This window comes from Xiphophorus maculatus, chromosome 6 (genome assembly GCF_002775205.1).
Source record: "Xiphophorus maculatus strain JP 163 A chromosome 6, X_maculatus-5.0-male, whole genome shotgun sequence".
Taxonomy (NCBI): Eukaryota; Metazoa; Chordata; class Actinopteri; order Cyprinodontiformes; family Poeciliidae; genus Xiphophorus; species Xiphophorus maculatus.
The window spans coordinates 371,037-389,536 of record NC_036448.1 but is presented as its reverse complement, the minus strand read 5'-3'; the positions used below and the strand labels follow the sequence as shown (position 1 = coordinate 389,536).

Here is an 18,500-nt window from a genome sequence, read left to right as displayed (position 1 = left end):
TATGGTCAACAGTATCAAAAGCTGCACTGAGGTCCAACAGAACCAGCACTGTGGCTCTTCTACAATCTGTGTTTACATGGATGTCATTGAACACTTTGACTAGGGCAGTCTCAGCACTGTGGTAACCATGGAAACTTGACTGAAAGACATTAAAGCGGTTTGTTATCAATAGGAAACTATTCAACTGTTGAAACAGCTTTTTCAATAATTTTGCTGATCACACACAATGACAGGAACGACTTTCTTAAGGAAAGTTGTGGTGGTGATATTTAGTCAGCAGGAGGAAGGGCTTCATTTATATATGATGTATTCTAAGCTTTCATGGATAAATAGTTGAAATTGAGTGATTTTTTTTCTGTATTTGTAATGTGTGGGCATGTCATTGATACTGAGTGTAATGTGGATATGCAGATTAATCCTCTAATCATTTCAATTTTCTCTGCAAAGAATTTGGCAAATTTGTTGCAGGCTGTTCGATTGGAGTTCAGATGGTTCAGTCACAGATGGGTTTGTGAGCCTGTCAACTGTGGCAAATAAAGTGCGAGCATTGTTAAGGTTTTTGTTTATGATTTCAGCAAAGAATGTTTCCCTTGCATGTTTCAAAGACTGGCTTTTTCTGAATTGCAATCATCTGAATGGGTGTGTTGAAGCAGGGGAACATCTAAAACAAGTAGATTTGTGTGCCTTGAGGACCAGGAATGGGAAACACTGGTCTAGAGTACGGCTCATACTATAGTCATTCTTATCAGTAGGCCTATCATGATAAACAATCAATAATCGCATGATAAATTAAAATAAGCTAAATAATTTCCATGTGCATGATTTATCATTTTTCTCTCTCTTTCCACCACTCTGATGCTTTGGTCTCACATTTCTACTCTCCTATGAGAATATAACAAACAAGTTGGGCTTTCTTGTCTGGTCTTGGGACACCAGAGGCCTTTTTGCACAGCAGGGCCAATCCTGGCCCGGCCCAGGCCACTTTGGCCCAGCCATATTGTACTCCGGTGTTATGCTGAGAACGCATACCTGCCGAGAATTACGTGCCCTGTCGCGGGAATGCACATCCCTCTAAACCACATGTGTCAAACTCAAGGCCCGCGGGCCACATGTGGCCCGCTACGTCATTTTATGTGGCCCTCTCCCCCCCCACCACCGTTTTACAGCCCTATTGATTGACTTAAAATAGGTTTTGAGCACGAATTGACTACAAACTACATCTCCCATAATGCCTTCAGATTCTTACCAGCCAACATTACGGCTTCTCGCCACTAGAGTGCAGCAGAGTCACCTCAAGCTGATTATTAATTTTCCCAGCGAATAAAACAGAAACATCGACAAGCTAAAGAGCGAAGTTCCGTGACGTTTCAATCGAGGATTTTTACCGTCTCCTGCCCACTGATTTGATGCCACAGCTTCGACTCCATGCAGCTCGTGTTTTGTCCATGTTTGGAAGCACCTATCTGTGCGAACAGATGTTTTCAATAATGAATTTAAACAAGACCAAGACCAGATCGCGCATTACTGACGAAAACCTACACACCGTTTTGCGGATTTCCTCAGCACAAGAACTAAAACCAGACATGGACGAACTGACCAGCGGAAAACATTGGTAAGCACGAACAAACTAAATTTAAATATGAATGTAAAACCAAAACTCAGTATACTGGAATATGCATATAGTTTATTGATTTTGCTTGTGTTTTGTTTATTTACAGAACACAATGAGGATGTGTGAGTTGGTGACAGGTTGAAGAGGGATCAGCTTTGTGTTCAAGGACAGGCAACATCACCTGCTTGTTTTGTTCTTATGTGAAATACATGTTCGTTGTGTAAGAAATAAGGAAAAAGTTTTGTGAATGAAGTTGAGAGTTAATATCAAAACTTGTTTTTATTCTTTGTCTGCTTATCTTTAAAGCAGACAAAGATTAATTTTCCCAGGGAATAAAACTGAAACATCGACAAGCTAACAAGCTAAAGAGCGAAGTTTAGCTGAGCAGTTTAAAAATACTGAGCATATTTTTAAACTGAGCAGTAATTTTGCATCCATGCAAATGTAATATTTAAAACTTGAATACATAAAATCAGTCATTTAACAATATGAGGTGTTGTTTAATTTATTTTTAACATTGTATTTTCATACATTTATGCTAGGGTTGCCCAAGTCTAGTTTTCCAGACCTATCACTCTGCAACTTTAGATGCGTTCTTTCTCTAACACACCTGGATCATAAACTCATTCATAGGCCTCTACAGAACTGAGTTGCTGCTAATGAGGGAAGTCAACCTTTTGTCTGGGGTACATTTTAGCAGGGACGCATCTAAAAGTTGCAGTCTGGAGGGCTGCACTTGGGCATTCCTGATTTATACCGTCAATGTGGCCCTTTGAGGGTGGCCAATATGCTGAAGTGGCCCTTGGTGAAATTGAGTTTGACACCCCTGCTCTAAACTCTTGCGTATTGATGAGAAAACGGACTGAAATATGACCGAAGAGTAAAAGATATTTGTAACATTATCATGTTTCTTAACCATGTAAGTCCTAAAACAATGGGTTTAATTTTACAGATGAATTGAAATAAATCCGGTTTTGACACCTTTATTGAGACATATGAGTCGAACGTTTTACAGTCAGTGTATGATGAATATGTACTCCGTTAATGGTTTGCAATTCCATGCTTTTTCTTTTAAACACCATAACAGCTTAAGTCTATGAATACAAGAGGGGATGCATTTTAATTTCTGAGCTTGTCAATATCTGCATTCACTGTCTATTGTCCTATTGATATGAAACTCATACCAGTGTCTCATAGAAGTGTGATTATGTAGAAAAGGTGAAATCCCTCTTTATTTCTCCACGTTAGCAAGGGGATGCATTTTTGGCAAAGCAAATTATTACCCTGCCAATATTTGCATGCCCTATGTATTTTCCCCAAATATTATTCTATTGATGTGAAACTTATACCAACATGCAGTGGATTTAACTCATTATCCAGAGCTGTTTTAGGCTTTGAGCATAATTTGACCTCTGTTCAGGTTGTTGAATATTTTAACTGAAAAAACATCAGCATCTCTAACAGCTTCTGTGTTAGATTTAGTGAAATCTGGGAGAGGGGGAGTAGTTTAATTGGTCAATTTAAAACACAATCAGTGGTAATTGCAGTTTACTAATTTGTATTTGTAAGCTCAAATTCAAAGATTAAACTCACAGCATCAGATTGTAGCTGCACAAAACAATCTAACTGTGAATATTGTTCTTTGAACTTTTACAAAGTAAACTTCCCAGCTCCATAAAATCTTACATTTAAATGTAAAACAATTTAAAATCTTTTAATTTATCTATGCTGAAAAGATTAAACCATATTTAGCAGCATTAATATTCTCAATAAACAAATGTTACGTTTATGTATCTGTGATCTGTGTTAATCTATTAGCTGCTGAGTTAATTTGGATTAAACAGAAGTGGAAATAATTGATATTCATTTTTATTGTATTTTTTTATTTGTTATTTTTAAGACTAGTTGTGGGTTTAAATAGCGTTTGACTGGAAATGTTTTCCTGTAACATTGGGAAAATATATTACATTTCCTGTAATATGTAAAATTATTACAGGAAATTTTATATTTTTACATTTCCTGTCTACTTAACATCTTTTAATACCAAAACACGGTGGGCCGCTGCTGCGCCCCGACCACCAGGCTTAGCAGGTTTTCTGGGGGAAACCCTCCTTTAACTGAAAAAAAAAATCTCCTCTGAGTGTTGTCTCTGAGCTGGACTACCGTCCAGCTGAACTGCCTGTGGCTTGTGGGATTTCTCCTAAGCCAGATGCGGAAATCCCCTACTTCACAGTCTTGCTGACTTCTGATGCTTCAATTAGAGAACTCTTATTTACATTTTCATTAAAGTCTTTGGCTGAAGTGGAACTTGTAATCTCAGTGTAGCACAGAGAGCAGATTCATCCTCCAGATCAACTTCAAAACCCTGAGATATTTGATTATGCACAACCGATGCAGACCAGGAAGTTATGAGATTATATACATTCAGGCTTCCGCAGATGAATAGCTCATAATTTAGGTGAAAACATTAAATTTTATTATTTATATGCAGCTGGGCGGAACAAAGCCAGTGTATGATTTTTCTTTCCACTGCGGGAAAAAGTTACCGTACATATATTTATCTGCTTAATCTGGTGGCACAATGTGGATCCTCTGTTCAGCTTGTTGAATATTTTAACTGAAAGATAATAACATGCCATTAAATATGCCATTATTATCATTTAAAAACTCACGGGTAAGAATAGATTACGATGGGAATTTTTGACGACGCATGTTAAAATGCAAAATAAATGCTCCTACTGACCCAGAGATCTGAAAGAAGACTGGTCTCTGTTCCACCTGCAGCCAATGAACCAATCAACAGCTGACTCCAAACCAGCCCTGTCTGGCCGGCGTGGTTGGAACAACAGCTCACAGGGCTGGAAGTACTAATGCAAAAACACTCTCCCTGGTGTTCTGTCAGACCAGCATACGCTTAGAGATCGTCATACGCATATCTGTCAGACAAGTATACGCTGTCATTACCATATGCTTTTATTTAATCAGCAACATGACATCATGACGTAGAAGTTAAATCGTCATACACTTTATTAACAGCTGCATGACAGCCTGGCTTAGCAGTTAACCAGTCAGACCATCATCAAGGTGCAGCTAAATCCTGATACACTTCAAAACCACGACAATGCATGTATATCTATCTAATTATTAAAAACAATTTATTGAGTTGTCTTTGTCGTAACTTGTTGCGTATGCTGCACTGATAGCTCCTCTAAATGTCGCAGACTCTTAATGCACATGCATGTATACTCACTGCATTTATGCTATTCTGACAGCGTATGATGATCGGACAGAACACCGGCTGTGTTCTGTCCGAAAGGGGCTGCACAGCCGGGAACACATGGACCTGGATTGAAGCCCAGTTTGTCCAGTTATAAAACAGGAAGTTAAAGAAAATGTCAATCATAAAAACCTTTGTATTCCAGTGCCCACTATATTTTTAAGTTAAAGCTTGCAGACTGAAACTGGAACCAATTCCTCTGTCCTACACAAGAGGGCTAACACAATTCAAATTCCAACTATTATTATTCATAATTCCAAGTCTTTTCACTGACCCAGAATCAGATCAGTGCCAAGACAAAACCTTTTTATTCTGCTAAGTCCACGCTTTCAGCAGCAGACACAGTAAAAGCGATCATCACAGAACTGACCTGCATTTGGTTTTCATAAATCTTCTTGGGTGCTTGTCGTCATCATCATCCTCATCATCACCTGTTCTCTCTGAAGTTTTACTGTTTGAGTCACAGACTCTCTGAGGTAGGACAGCGACTTGCTTTGAATCTGGGTGGAAAGAAATAAATGCACGTTATAAAATTCTCCAGCAGCTCTCTAACCTCAGTTTGACCAAGGAAAAGATTCCAGAGCTTTGACAAACGCGCTGTGCTGTTAAAATATCTATGAAGACACTTTTATTAGTCCTCAAAGACAGCACACCTGTTGCCTTGGAATATTACATTCCAATAGCCCTGTAGAGACTCCTATTAGAATACAAGAGTTTTAAAATTAACTGAAGATTTGGCTGAGTGGACTTACTGAACTGCGGCTGAATAACAGCCACACGTGAATTCTCTTACCCTCCCTCAACCAATTCATCTTCATCCTCATCTCTGACCTCTTCCTCACAGAATGTTTTCCCTGAATTTGTCAGTGCTTCTGTAATAAAACATTATTTTATCGTAAGGCTTTGTAGACATCTTCTCCAGAATTGCCAGTATCAGGACTTTATTATATTCATTATACTTCTTTATAGTAAAGTATACCTCTTATGACTAAGAGCAATTCAAAGTAACTAGTTTTTTTTTAAAGCCGTGTTTTTGAACTTTGAGAAGAAGTCAGGGATAAAATGGTAGACCATGCACAAAAACCCCAGGCCAGAATTCAAACCCAAAACCTTCTTGCTGGAAGAGAATACCATTTGTTAGGTGCAGATTTATTAATCAGAGCAACAACAAGGAAAGCATAAAAACATTCTGGATGGTGATTATTGAACAATAAAGGTTTGATAAGGCTCAGTTTTTATTAGGGCTGTCAATGTTAATACTTTAATGCATGTAATTAATCTGAAAATTTTAACCTGTAAATATTACATAATGCAGATTAATCGAACTACCTAGTTGGACCTAGTCTGGTAAAAACCGTCCCCTTGTGCTACACTTTGTTTTATAAGGAGGATCTGGGTTCTCGGCTATTGAGAAATACCGTATTTTCCGCACTATAAGGCACACCACATTATAAAGCGCATCTTCAATGAATGGCCTATTTTAAAACTTTTTTCATATATAGGCGCATAGAATAGACGCTACAGTAGAGGCTGGGGTTATGTCATGCATCCATTAGATGGAACTGCGCTAAAGGGAATGTCAACAAAATAGTCAGATAGGTCAGTCAAACTTTATTAATAGATTACAAACCAGCGTTCTGAAAACTCTGTTCATTCCCAAAATTAATAAACAGCTGTTTTATTATTTTCCCCGAGGTAAAGTAAGTGGCGTGGTATTTTCGTGACACAGTTTATCTTTTAACAACAGCAAGGTACAACATATAGTGGAGGGGAAGTTTTCCTCGATTCAATAAACACGTCAACAACAGTCTGATACTGTTACGGTAAATCAAACGTTAGTGCAATCACAATATATATCCACTTCCGCACCATTGATTCGTTCATGTTAAATTCTCTCACTGCTGCTCTGTTCCCGTGTTCTACTGTGTGACTGATCGCCTTGAGCTTAAACTCTGCGTCATAAGCATGTCTCTTAATAGGAGCCATTTTGGGGTCTTTACAAAAACCCAGCGTGCACCGCCGCTTCTTCTTCTACGGGGAAAATGAAGTCGGCGGCTGCTTACCGTAGTTGCGAGACCTGTTGTGGCTCAATATTGGTCCATATATAAGGTGCACCGGATTATAAGGTATAATTGAAGGTTTTTAGGTGCGCCTTATAGTGCGGAAAATACGGTAGTTGTTTCTCAATTGCTGGCTGGAGTCGTGGACTGTGTTTAGGTTTTAAAAGTTTACCCAGTTGCTAATTTAATGTGCCAGTTCGACACTATGAAGCTTACTGTAAACTGCCTGTACTGCACACAACCATTCTCTACTGCGAAGAGAGAAGCAACTGTTAATGTTAATTAAATATTTAAAAGCGCGGCCAACACAAACTGAATGGCTTCATTAACTTCCTCTGCTGCCATTGCTACAAATAAAGGAAGACTACAATTCTAATACAGCGCAGAAAATCAATGTCATCATCTCCTTCTGATCGCTGATTCGCCCGGTCAAAAATCGACTGGAGACAATTAGAGTCAAGGGGAGAAAGCCCAGACCCTGCTGGAAGCGAGAACTTTTTTCGAGAAGAATTGCACAGTTATGAACTCTGTACATGGGAAGCGAGGAATGACAGGAAAAGGCCCCCTCCGCATATCTAAACTAAACTAAATTACCTGCTCTCTGTTGGGGGAAAAAAAAACAACAACAACAAAAAAAAACTGATTTCTTACATTTAATTAGTTGGAGTGCAGCAGACGGGGGAGCTGCCCAGAGCAAAACTCCTCCATGAACATAACTGCGTGATTATTTACAATTCAAACTTACAAAGTTAGGCATAGTGATTAATCACAGCGCTGGAGTGTAATTAATCTAATTAAGTGTTTTGATCAACTGACAGCACTGTCAGTTGATTTGTTGCAGAACTGATTCTGCAACAAATTCATTCAGTGAGAGTAATAGAAGGAACCATCAGCAATTATTGAAAATAGTGATAGGCCAATTGTACCACCATGTGCACACACACAAGCACTTGGTGAATTGGGACTGTTCTCAGTGAGCACATTTATCAGTAACATTATATGTAAATTATCCATTAGCCTTAGATATTTATGAATAACAAATGACCTCAGTGTAAGGTGTCAAAATGCCAAAGTAAAAACTATTTAATCAAAAAGCTAAGCAAGGCCGGGGCGTGCTGCGGTGGCGCAGGGGGTTAGCACGCCCCACGTTTGGAGGCCTTAGTCCTCGATGCGGACGTCGCAGGTTCGACTCCGGGTCCCGACGACCTTTACCGCATGTCTTCCCCCCTCTCCTCACCCTCCTTCCTGTCTGCCTACTGTGGAAAAAATACGAGCCACTAGCGCCACAAAAACTCTTCGGAGAAAAAAAAAAAAAAAGAAAAGAAAGCTAAGCAAGGCCATCTTCAAGGGTTCTTTTTACTTTTCATTGGATACATTATTAATAAGCAGCTTAGGTAATCATGCTGTAAATTGCAACATTATTTCTAAGGCACACTACCTGTTTGTTTAGCCGAGCTGTCCTGAGAGCGACCAGCAGGTTCCTTCTGATCATCCCCAGCATCTGATGGTTCCCCACAGTAAATCTCCTCATCTGACTGCTTTCCAACATCAGCTCTAAAAAACAGGAATCTGTTGGTCTCCAAGTCAGCTGCACAGCTCCTGCTTTGCTCTACTATGCAGTTTTCTCTGAGCAGATTACTCATAATAACAACTTCGTTTTCTTCCTCTCGGCTCCCAGCTCCAGTTTCCCCTTCACTTTGTTCTTCTGACTGTATCAGAGCGTCAGTCTCCACTTCATCACTAGTGTTCGAGTTACACATTTGAGGCTCAGTAGTCCAGCCCAGCAATGTCCAATATGAAAATCGCTCCCAATACAAGTAGTAAGTCTCTGCAGCCAGTTGGTCCCAGAGAGCTTTCGTGTCTGGATTATTCCAGGGAGCAGTGACGGCTCCAAGATGGTCTCCAGACGGAGCACTGGTGTCTGGATGCTTTTCCAGCCAGGAGTTCCACAGCAGGTCCTGTCCATTCTTAACTTTATGGTATAGAAAACAAGAAAACAAGAAAAAATACATTTTTAGATCCTAATACATACGTAGTTCCAGTTGAGCGGCCTCTAAGATCTTTTTTAACTATGCTAAAACTCTAAATGGTATTTTAATTCATTCTACAGCTGAAATACAGTCAGCAGGCATCACATGTAATTTTTCATAAATTATACATTGTCAACATCCCATCCTTCAAAATCCTTGTTTTCTGCTTCAGCAGTAAGTAGAGGTTATATTCTGCTCCCTAATGTGCCTATGTGAAAACATGCATATTAATAAGGATTAGGCCTGTCACAATAGCAAATTTTGCTCAACGATTAATTGTCTCAAAAATTATTGCGATAAACGATAATATTGTTTGAAGACCTTTTTACACTGATTTAATGGAAATGACGTAATAATGCATGTGATTTCCTGCCAAAGATAGATACACTTTATTTTCAAAAGAAAACTTAACACTGGAACTGATAAACAAAATAAACAAAACAACCAAAAACAAAAATAAAATGGATTCTCAGTCTCCATTAACAAAAAATGCACTTGAATAAAAACTAAACAGCATAATGCCAAAGTGGAAATAAATACTGCATTCAACCAAAAGAGTGCAGATTATGAAGTCTGTATATTATGTTGCCCTTCAGTAATAATTAGATTTAAATAGAGAAGATGGCCACATCGACCACCTGATGCAATAATTCACACTACATGATTTTTTGCTCCTATTTTTCCCCTTACGACAATCTTAGAATGTTGGTTTTTCTAAGATTGTGTGGTGTGTTGCGGTAGATCGTCGTTGCCGCTAAATCAGGGATTTTCCCCGACTGGGAGCTTTAACTACACCTGTTGAATGTGACAGGTAGCCAATCAGAAAGCGAGGATTCTCCTCTGAGCTTTCAGAGGGGAAATTACGGAAGGAATCCCAAACAGCTGACACGGCGCAACCCGAAGTCCAGCGGACATTGGAGATGATATGTGGAAACAACATTAATGTTTATTCAACATGCAAAGAATATAGAAATGAAAAGGGGAGGAGTTGGAGCGAAATTGCTACCACAGTTGATAAACCCGGTAACTTTTCAGCTGTTCTTCGTTAACGTGACGTAAATAGGTTCTAATGATTTTCATTCAGTCAGGACTGACACTAGCCACATGCATTGCAGGTAGATTGTAGTAAAGCATTGATTAATGCCTGGTTTTAAAATTAGTTAACTGGACTTGTAGCCATTATTTTGTGCCCATTGTTGGACACCACATGGCAGGAACGAACCCGATCGAACTGTTATATCTAGGATTTCTGTCGGGTAATGTGTGATCTGTCAGGTTTTGAAACTGGGCAGACAATCGGCCAGCTCGTGTGCCATGGGCATTAAACTAAGTAAAATGAGGAAGGGAGGGTCAGTGGAGAGCACTGGAGTTGAGCCCTTTTTCATTCGGTGTCATCAACAGAAAGAGAAAAGGGCCGGAAGAGACGATAATGCCGATAATTAAAATGACGTCGATAGTTTTAATTTATCGTACGATTGTTTATCGCGACAGGCCTAATAAGGATATTTCAAAAGCTTTTAGGCTAAAAATTATTTATTTTATTTTGGATTTTTTTCTTTACATTATTCTGTTTGTAATGAACTAATTAGTAATTGACATCAAGGCATTATGTTTTGATTCATGCCATTACGCTAAATTAGTGTGTTGTGTTCATGAAGAACACAATCTGGTAGGTTTAACTTCAACATACACATTTACTTCTTCCATTTCCAAAAAGAGGTACAAGTACAAACATTTTTATTTCTACCCTATTATAAACTCCAATAATTAATACTGAAATTACAATATCAAAATAAAATCTAGTTTTGATGTTGCAAAACATAAAATAGAAACAAGAGTCTACTTATTACAAAACAGGAACAACAAAAAAGCAATTATTTGACTCCAACTCTTTAACTCTCTTTTCAACTCTTTAAAGCTGCACTATGTATCTGTTTTAGGAGTTTTTTAAAAACTGACTATTTTGTGGTCTGAGACAGATAAATTGTGAAAAAACTGAGCTTCTCTACTTCATCCCAGTGCTCCTGCTGATATCTGCAGAAATGCACCAACCAGAAACAACCAATCAGAGCCAGGAGAAGGGTCTTAGCACTATTAAACATACTTGTGTACGCGCTGCTTAATGTGTTAATGGCAGACAAACAACTTAATGTTGCAGGAAACAGCATCAGCTGTCATTGGTGGCCATGCTAGCTAGCTTGGACATTATTGGCAGACACAGCTGTCTGGAACTAGCAGTGGTGGAGAAAGTATACAAGCAATGTATTACGGTAAGTAAAAGTACAAATAAACAAACATAATGCACTCTCCTAAAAGTAAAACATTAACATTTTAATACTGGCTTTTAGAAATACTTAATGTATTTAAGTAAAAGTACTTGCTGAATGTATTATCTAATGGTTAATACAATATCATTAAGTGTACCTATTGTATTTACTTTTAATACATCAGTAATGTGCCATTTTAATGAACAATGTTGCATATAAGGCATATTTTTATTGTGTTTACTCTCTGCAACACAGTTTATATTTAGATTTGTGATTCTATGCATAAGAATTTCAGAGATGAACTGCATCACGCTAGTATTCCTTAAACACATCATACAGATTCATTCAAACGAGGCTCATCGGAACACATATTCTAATTTATTGAATATGACTGTAAATATTAATATGAAACGAAGATTATTCACAAGGCGCCAACATTAATTCAATAACCAGGACGTGGATGAGTTTAACGTTACCTGGAACATTCATGTCAGGAGACGCTAAGCTCCATGTGCCCCCGACCGCAGTAATCAATGTTACTGGCAATTCTAAGCTAGCTTATAACAATTGAAGTTAAGCGCTTAGAGGTTTAACTTACCGCGAAATGTTTTATTTTCAGATTCGACTGTGAATTTTTGAAAGCTAGAAGTTCATGCTTTCAAGGGAGGCAAAGGTGATACCGGAATCATTGATTACTTTCAAACTAATGAACAAATCAAAAAAGCGCAATGTGACTTGGGTGTAACGTATAACACAACGCTTTACAGAAATGTAGTGAAGAAAGTACAGATACTTACTGTAAAATGTAGAGTAAAAATTGAAAGTACCCACAATTAAATCTACTTAAGTAAAGTTCAGATACATAAAAAATGTACTGAAGCACAGTCTCACCACTGGGAAGTAGCTGTAGCATAGCAGAGAGCACGGGGGGAAGAGTGTGAGAAGCATGTACACCAGCATGGTTTACCGCCCTAAGACTCTCTTCATGGCTCTAATTGGTTGTTTCTGACCAAGCAGGGTATTTATGCAGATAGGACTGAGGGATGACAGAGGACCTCAATTTTCACAGATTAGGTCTGTTCATAGATATGGTCTGACCAGCCTGTCACAATATAGTAACAGTTTTATCAGTCTGTAGTTGTGTATGAGAGAGAAAACAATAGTTTTTGTCCTAAATGGCCCCCCAATGGTTAAATGTTCGTGTACCCATTGTGTTGCTCTTCTTACCCCAGTAGGTTTCCCAGGAAGTGTCATGGATCTCCTCTGCACCATCCATTACTTGGTGCACTTCATTCTGATGTTCCTCTTCAGAAATCACACCGTGGTCAGACAGAGCTGCTTTGGAGACCTGCTGGAAATCTTTGTCTTCCTCCTTATCTCTAGGCAGTTCTTCTGTACGCGTGATAGGCTTTCTGTTTGGCCTTCTTTTTTTCTGTCGTGACAAAAAAGGAGAAGGTGCCTCAAGCACACTTTACACTAACATGATCAGGGTTTACCCCAGGGTATTATAAGCATGGTGGGCCGCCATAATTTAAAAAATTAAAATAGTGCACGATACAAATCCGTGAAGCAGCGAGACCATGAAAGGTGAACCGCGATATAGCGAGGGTTCACTGTAGTTCATTTTTCCAGAATATTAGAACTTTCAATACCGGGCATTATTTTAACATTTTACTTGATATTAAACCATTATTAATGGTGGCACCACTGAAGTTTTGATTTCAAACAATTTCAGAACAGAAAAAACAAAAAGCGAAATGAGATTTTAAGAGTTTTAGTGAAAATAAAACACTGCATTTGCACATGAAGTACAGATTTTGCATCACAAATTAACAATTTCAACTCTATAGAATATTACATTTTTTTCATTCTCACTTATTTGTGCAAATAAAAAACAGACTAACAGTTCAAACTATGTACAGATGTTTTTCCCCTCCCTACATTTCTCTTTATATTCCTGAGCCTTGGTGGTATTCCCAAAAGCAGTTTCTGTCCAGCTGTAAGCACAGGCCCACAGCCTGGAGACTTCACATCTCCAGGCTGTGCTTCTGTGACAGAGTTTGCAGCGCTGTTTCCCAATGCTGGCTCTCTCAGACTTTGTCTGCTTGTTGCTGACAGGTAAGTGTTTTTCCCCATGTTGAAGAAGAACACCTAGGTGGTGTGCTGCCAGTTCCTCTTGGAAACTCTAGTAGGTCTTTTGCTTCCTCCTCATTGTGACACATTGGTGTTTGTGAATCACAAACGAGTTTATCACAGCAATATCAACTAAATGATGGAACACAGTGGTGGACCACCTCTTTGTTTTACGGTGGATTGAATGTGTTCCAACCATTTGGTCCTGTGTGTCCACCCCTCCCATGTATTTATTTACTTTATTTATTGTACTCTGTCATCAGCTAACTTCTGCCAGCGCTGAACAGTGTCGCCAGTGTACACGAGGTGGATGGTGGAGCACATCGAGACCACCCTGGTATCCATCCACTTCACAAAGAGAAGCTCTCCATCCCTGTTCCACTGGATGCTGCCTTCTGGGGATCTTTTGGTGAGGGTATTTTATAAGGTGGTGGATACAGCCCCTTTTCTGATGATATTTTATATTTAGTAAACCTGGAAGACCACAGTCTAGCCATTTTTATCAGCCAATACCAAAAATTTCAGGCCCCATTTTGTTGGCTTGGCTTTCATGTATTGTTTTATGCAGGGCGAGGCCAAGGCATAAGCAAACTAAGCAGCCACTTAGGGTCCCAGGGCCACCAAGGGCCCCCTCAGTAGAGCGTTTTTTTTGTCTTAGTAACAATTTCTGTCATTATAATAACAAAAACACACAATTTCATCATGAAGTGATTTGTTTTTACAATAATATATTTGATAATGTATGTAGAAATCATTATTTTATGGACAAAAAGAAAGAATATAAATTGCTCTTTGGGGCCCCCTGGTGGCCGCGGTAGGTCACGCAAGCTTCGCTGGTATGAGCTGCCGTGCAATGTGCAGAGCGCATCCAAAAGTCCAAAGCTCCAATAGAAGATAAGTTACCAAAACAATGTCTCAAAAAAAACCTTGTCCTTCAGGGAGAAAGAAAAGAGGAAGAATAGAAAAAATCCAAAATAAAGCTTTGTCTTAATATGTTTTTGTAATGTAATAGTAGTAGTCTAGTAGTAAATAAATAAATAAAAAATAAAAAAATATACATATATTCAGTTGGTCTCAAATCCACACTAAGTAGTAAAAAAAGGATAACACTTTATTTGACGGGTTGTGAATAACACTGACATGACACCGTCATAAACATGACATAACACCTGTCATGAACATGAGGAAGTCTTCATGAATATTTATGACTGTTGTCATAAAGTGTCATTTGGTAAATCATGACATTTTTAATACAAAGTTGACATTATTCAAAATATCTTTGTTATGACAACTTGACATTTGACACCCTGTCAAATAAAGTGTTACCAAAAAACACCAAAAAAGTCATAGTAAGCTATACAGGCATACATGAAGAGTGTGGTACTGTACACTGAGAAGTGTCATATATAGTGCGCAAAAGTGCACCCCTACACATACACAGTATAAATTGATGATTATACTAACTTATAGTATTTTTAATAGTTGATAAACTATTAAAAAAACAAAAGAAAACACAAAAGAAAACTATATATACTGTACATCTTATTATGTGTACCAAGAAAAACTATTATCCACAAAGTAAAAAGCCCCATTCATTCACAAATAAAATTCAAAACGTTATTCAATCAATAAACGTTACCTTTCTTCAGGAGAAAAAACTGATTCGGATTCTCCAAATTCAAAACCATCCAGGGATCTCTGTGGTGTCTTTATATTCCTTGAAGGGCGTTTGCTTAACACATTTTGTTGCACTCTGCTCTTGATTCTCCGCTGTGTCACTCATTTTTTTCTCCTCACTCTGTACTTTTCGTCCATGCAGGAAGGGGAGACAAAGACTCGCATTCGCGGGCTTCCTACAGTGGCATGTGGGTAGTTACCGTAATAACACTATGCAGACCTGAATGCGCAATTTGTTTCCTTTCAAAGACATTTTTCTGATAGGGCAAACTGTTGCAGAGTTACAGTAAGACAAAGTTGGCTTGTAAAAATGTGTCGCCAACGACACAGTCATTCTGCAAGGGTTAAACTCATAGCATCAGATTTTTGGTAGGGTAACAAAACAATCCAACTATAAAGATTGTTCTTTGAAGTAAACTTGCCAGCTCCTAAACAAAATTTAAATTGTTTAAATTTTTAACAATTTAAAATATTTTAATTTATCTATGCTGAAACCATTCAATCAAATTGAACAACATTACATTTCTATATCTGTGGTCTGTGTTAAAATGTTAACCCGACCACCTGGCTTAGCTAGTTTTCAGGGGGAAATCCTGCATAATGCACAAGAAAATTCATCAAGTACCACTGACCTGAACCTTCTGTTCAGAAGAGCTGGCAAATGCTACAGGCAAACCCATCTTAGCCATCAGCTCAGACTCTTCATCCAAGATTTCTACCTCTTCCTCATCTTCAGATTCTGTCAATGTAAGAAAATCTACATTTAAATTATTAAATTAATACATTTCACTTATAGCCACCTTTGTTGACACTGAAGGTCACAGCAAAAATACATTAAATCAATTAAAAGATACAACAGTAAAATAATGAAATTAACTCAATAGAAACAGCAGAAGTCATCAGTCAGACAGAAAAAACAGATGTGATTTGAATTGAGGAAGTTAATCAATATTTCTGAGTTGGGATGGTAATGTATTGCAGAGACAAGGAGTAGTGTGGCTGAATGCTCTATGACCAATAGCAGTGAGAATTTTGCAATAATTTTCTCTTGTTTACAACTTTTAACAATTATGTGTGCTGTTTGTTTTAATATTATCAGAGTCAAAGGTCAAGTTGCAAATTTGACAAATGTAATCCAAGCCATGGAAGATTAAGAAGCAGGTTGGTGTTCTCAAAGAATCATAAGACTGAGTAGCTTCAAGTGACATCATCTTAGGAAAATTCTTTCCAAAGATGAAAATTTTTCTTCCTAATTTTTTTTCTCAGAATTTTACCGGCATAAAGCCCAGTTCACACTACACAATTCTTTATTACACAATTTTGCCCTTACAATAATCTTAGAACGTTCGACGTTCTACGATTGTCTCTTGCTTTAATTGTAACAAATCATCATATAGTGTGTGGTGTGTTACGACTGATCGGGTCCAGGCAGAAGAACGTCGGGACCGCTCCGATCTAAAATTAGGAATATAAAACATGTTTGTCTTGGCCCAATGATCTCAGCATGTGTGGTGTCTCCCGACCGGGAGCTAGAACGCAGCCTGTCGAATGTGACAGGTAGCATGTCACATTTATTTATTTTCAATAGGAAAATAAATAAACACCACACAAAAAATTATAAACTTTTCACATAGAGTACATCTGGTTTAGAAGCTCATTCTAGCCTTAGGTTGAAATGGCGCGAGAGAAAAATACAACAGAGAAAAATACATAAAATGTTATGTTGTGTTAATCTACTAATAGTCTAAATCAGTGGTTCTTAACCTGGGTTCGATCGAACCCCAGGGGTTCGATGAGTCGGTCTCAGGGGTTCGGCGGAGCCTCTGCCGCGGAGGTAAAGTCACACTTGTGTAAAGTCGTGATGACACGCCCCGCTTGGCCATCACTTGCTGCAGAGGATCATGTTACATTGCTCGGCCAATCAGTGCTGCGGGGAATTTAGTGTGCGCAGTATCAGCGGCTGTCGTAGTTGTACGTCGCGTGGTTTCTTTCTTAATATTTTAATCCATACTAAATGCTCAGAACAAACTTTGCTCTGAAGATGCACTTGCCAAGGTGAAGCCACGCCTCTCTGAACTGGTCTCCCAAAAACAACAGCAGAAGTCACACTGATTTGCAGGTATGTGATTTGTGCAATAATTTATTCTGGCCCCAAAAAAGTATTTTGTGGATTCAAAATGACAAAAAACAAACTAAATTTAAAATAAAAACAAATTAAGTTATTAAAAAATTTGTCATTCTTTGAAAAAATCCAAATTTATTTTTAAATTAGTAAAATACTAAAAAAAAAAATTGGGGGGGCTGAAATTCTTTTATGGGGCCAAAATATTTTTGGGGGGCCAGAATAAAGTAACACTGTAACTTGCTGTGAGTTCATACCTATGTCTTGAATTTGGAAAAAAAAAAAAAAATTATTTATCACTAAAGAAGGGTTCGGTGAATGCGCATATGGAACTGATGGGTTCGGCACCTCAAAAAAGGTTAAGAACCACTGGTCTAAATAGAGGAGCAAAAAAAGAAAAAAATAGGTGCAGAAGTTCATTAAACTGTGACAAGCACAGTGAGCTGCACAAATATTGCGCACGCGGCTCCAAGAGCGGTGTGGGGGATGCCAGAAAATTTGCAATTAACTCACCATGTAGTTTCAATAAATGGGAGACGTTACTCTTCCACAATCAGCTGGGAAAAAAATAAGGATAACTGCCATCTGGTTTTCTAAAAATGAATACTCAGGACATGCACTCTTCTAGCTCAAGCTGCTCTGATCTTTCAATTATTCAGCTTTCTGAAACAAATCCCAGTACTTGCACATATTTTACAACATCAACATAGCAAAAAGTTGAAAACTTATAATTAATCAGACCATGCTCCGTTATTATTAGATATTCAGTTGAAGTCTTATAAACGTAGTCGACCGTTGTGGCGGTTTAATACTCTTTTACTGGCAGATGAAGAATTTTGTGACTTTATTTCTAATGCAATTGATGAGTTTCTGGTGTTTAATAAGAATGACTCCACTTCTCATTCACTGTTATGGGAAACACTTAAGTCCTATCTTAAAGGACAAATAATTTACTACACATCTTTGTCTAATAAAAGACATAACTCAAGGCTTACTGAATTGGCAATAGCCATTGCTAAACTTGATCAAAGGTATGCCATAAATCCCTCACCAGAATTATTTAAAGAGGGTATAGGTGTTCAATCAGAGACTCATTTAATTTGTACCAAAGAAACTGAACACTTACTTTTACACAGTAAAGGTTCATATTATGAATACGGCGACAAGGCTGGCCGTTTATTGGCACATCAGTTACGGCGTCAGGTCAACTCTCGTATAATACCTAGTATTCAAAATACTCAACAGGTAATTACAACCGACCCCACCAAAATTAATGACATTTTTAAATTATTTTACTCTTCTTTATATTCATCAGAATTTCC

The 18,500-nt window shown here is 38.1% G+C and overlaps 1 protein-coding gene across 2 annotated transcripts in view; it reads right to left on the bottom strand.

The window, feature by feature from the left end:
- The window catches only part of tgs1 (trimethylguanosine synthase 1), a 56,232-nt gene that overhangs the window by 30,633 nt on the left and 7,099 nt on the right, over positions 1 to 18,500 (bottom strand). The window contains exons 3-6 of one of the 2 annotated variants that reach the window (XM_023335430.1): positions 15,689 to 15,813; positions 12,474 to 12,678; positions 8,388 to 8,921; positions 5,260 to 5,389 (exon numbers count right to left, since the gene is read on the bottom strand). In XM_023335430.1, the coding sequence (XP_023191198.1) occupies positions 5,260 to 5,389; positions 8,388 to 8,921; positions 12,474 to 12,678; positions 15,689 to 15,813 (994 nt within the window). The remainder of the gene's footprint in view (positions 1 to 5,259; positions 5,390 to 8,387; positions 8,922 to 12,473; positions 12,679 to 15,688; positions 15,814 to 18,500) is intronic. The other variant, XM_023335431.1, reaches the window with a different exon arrangement.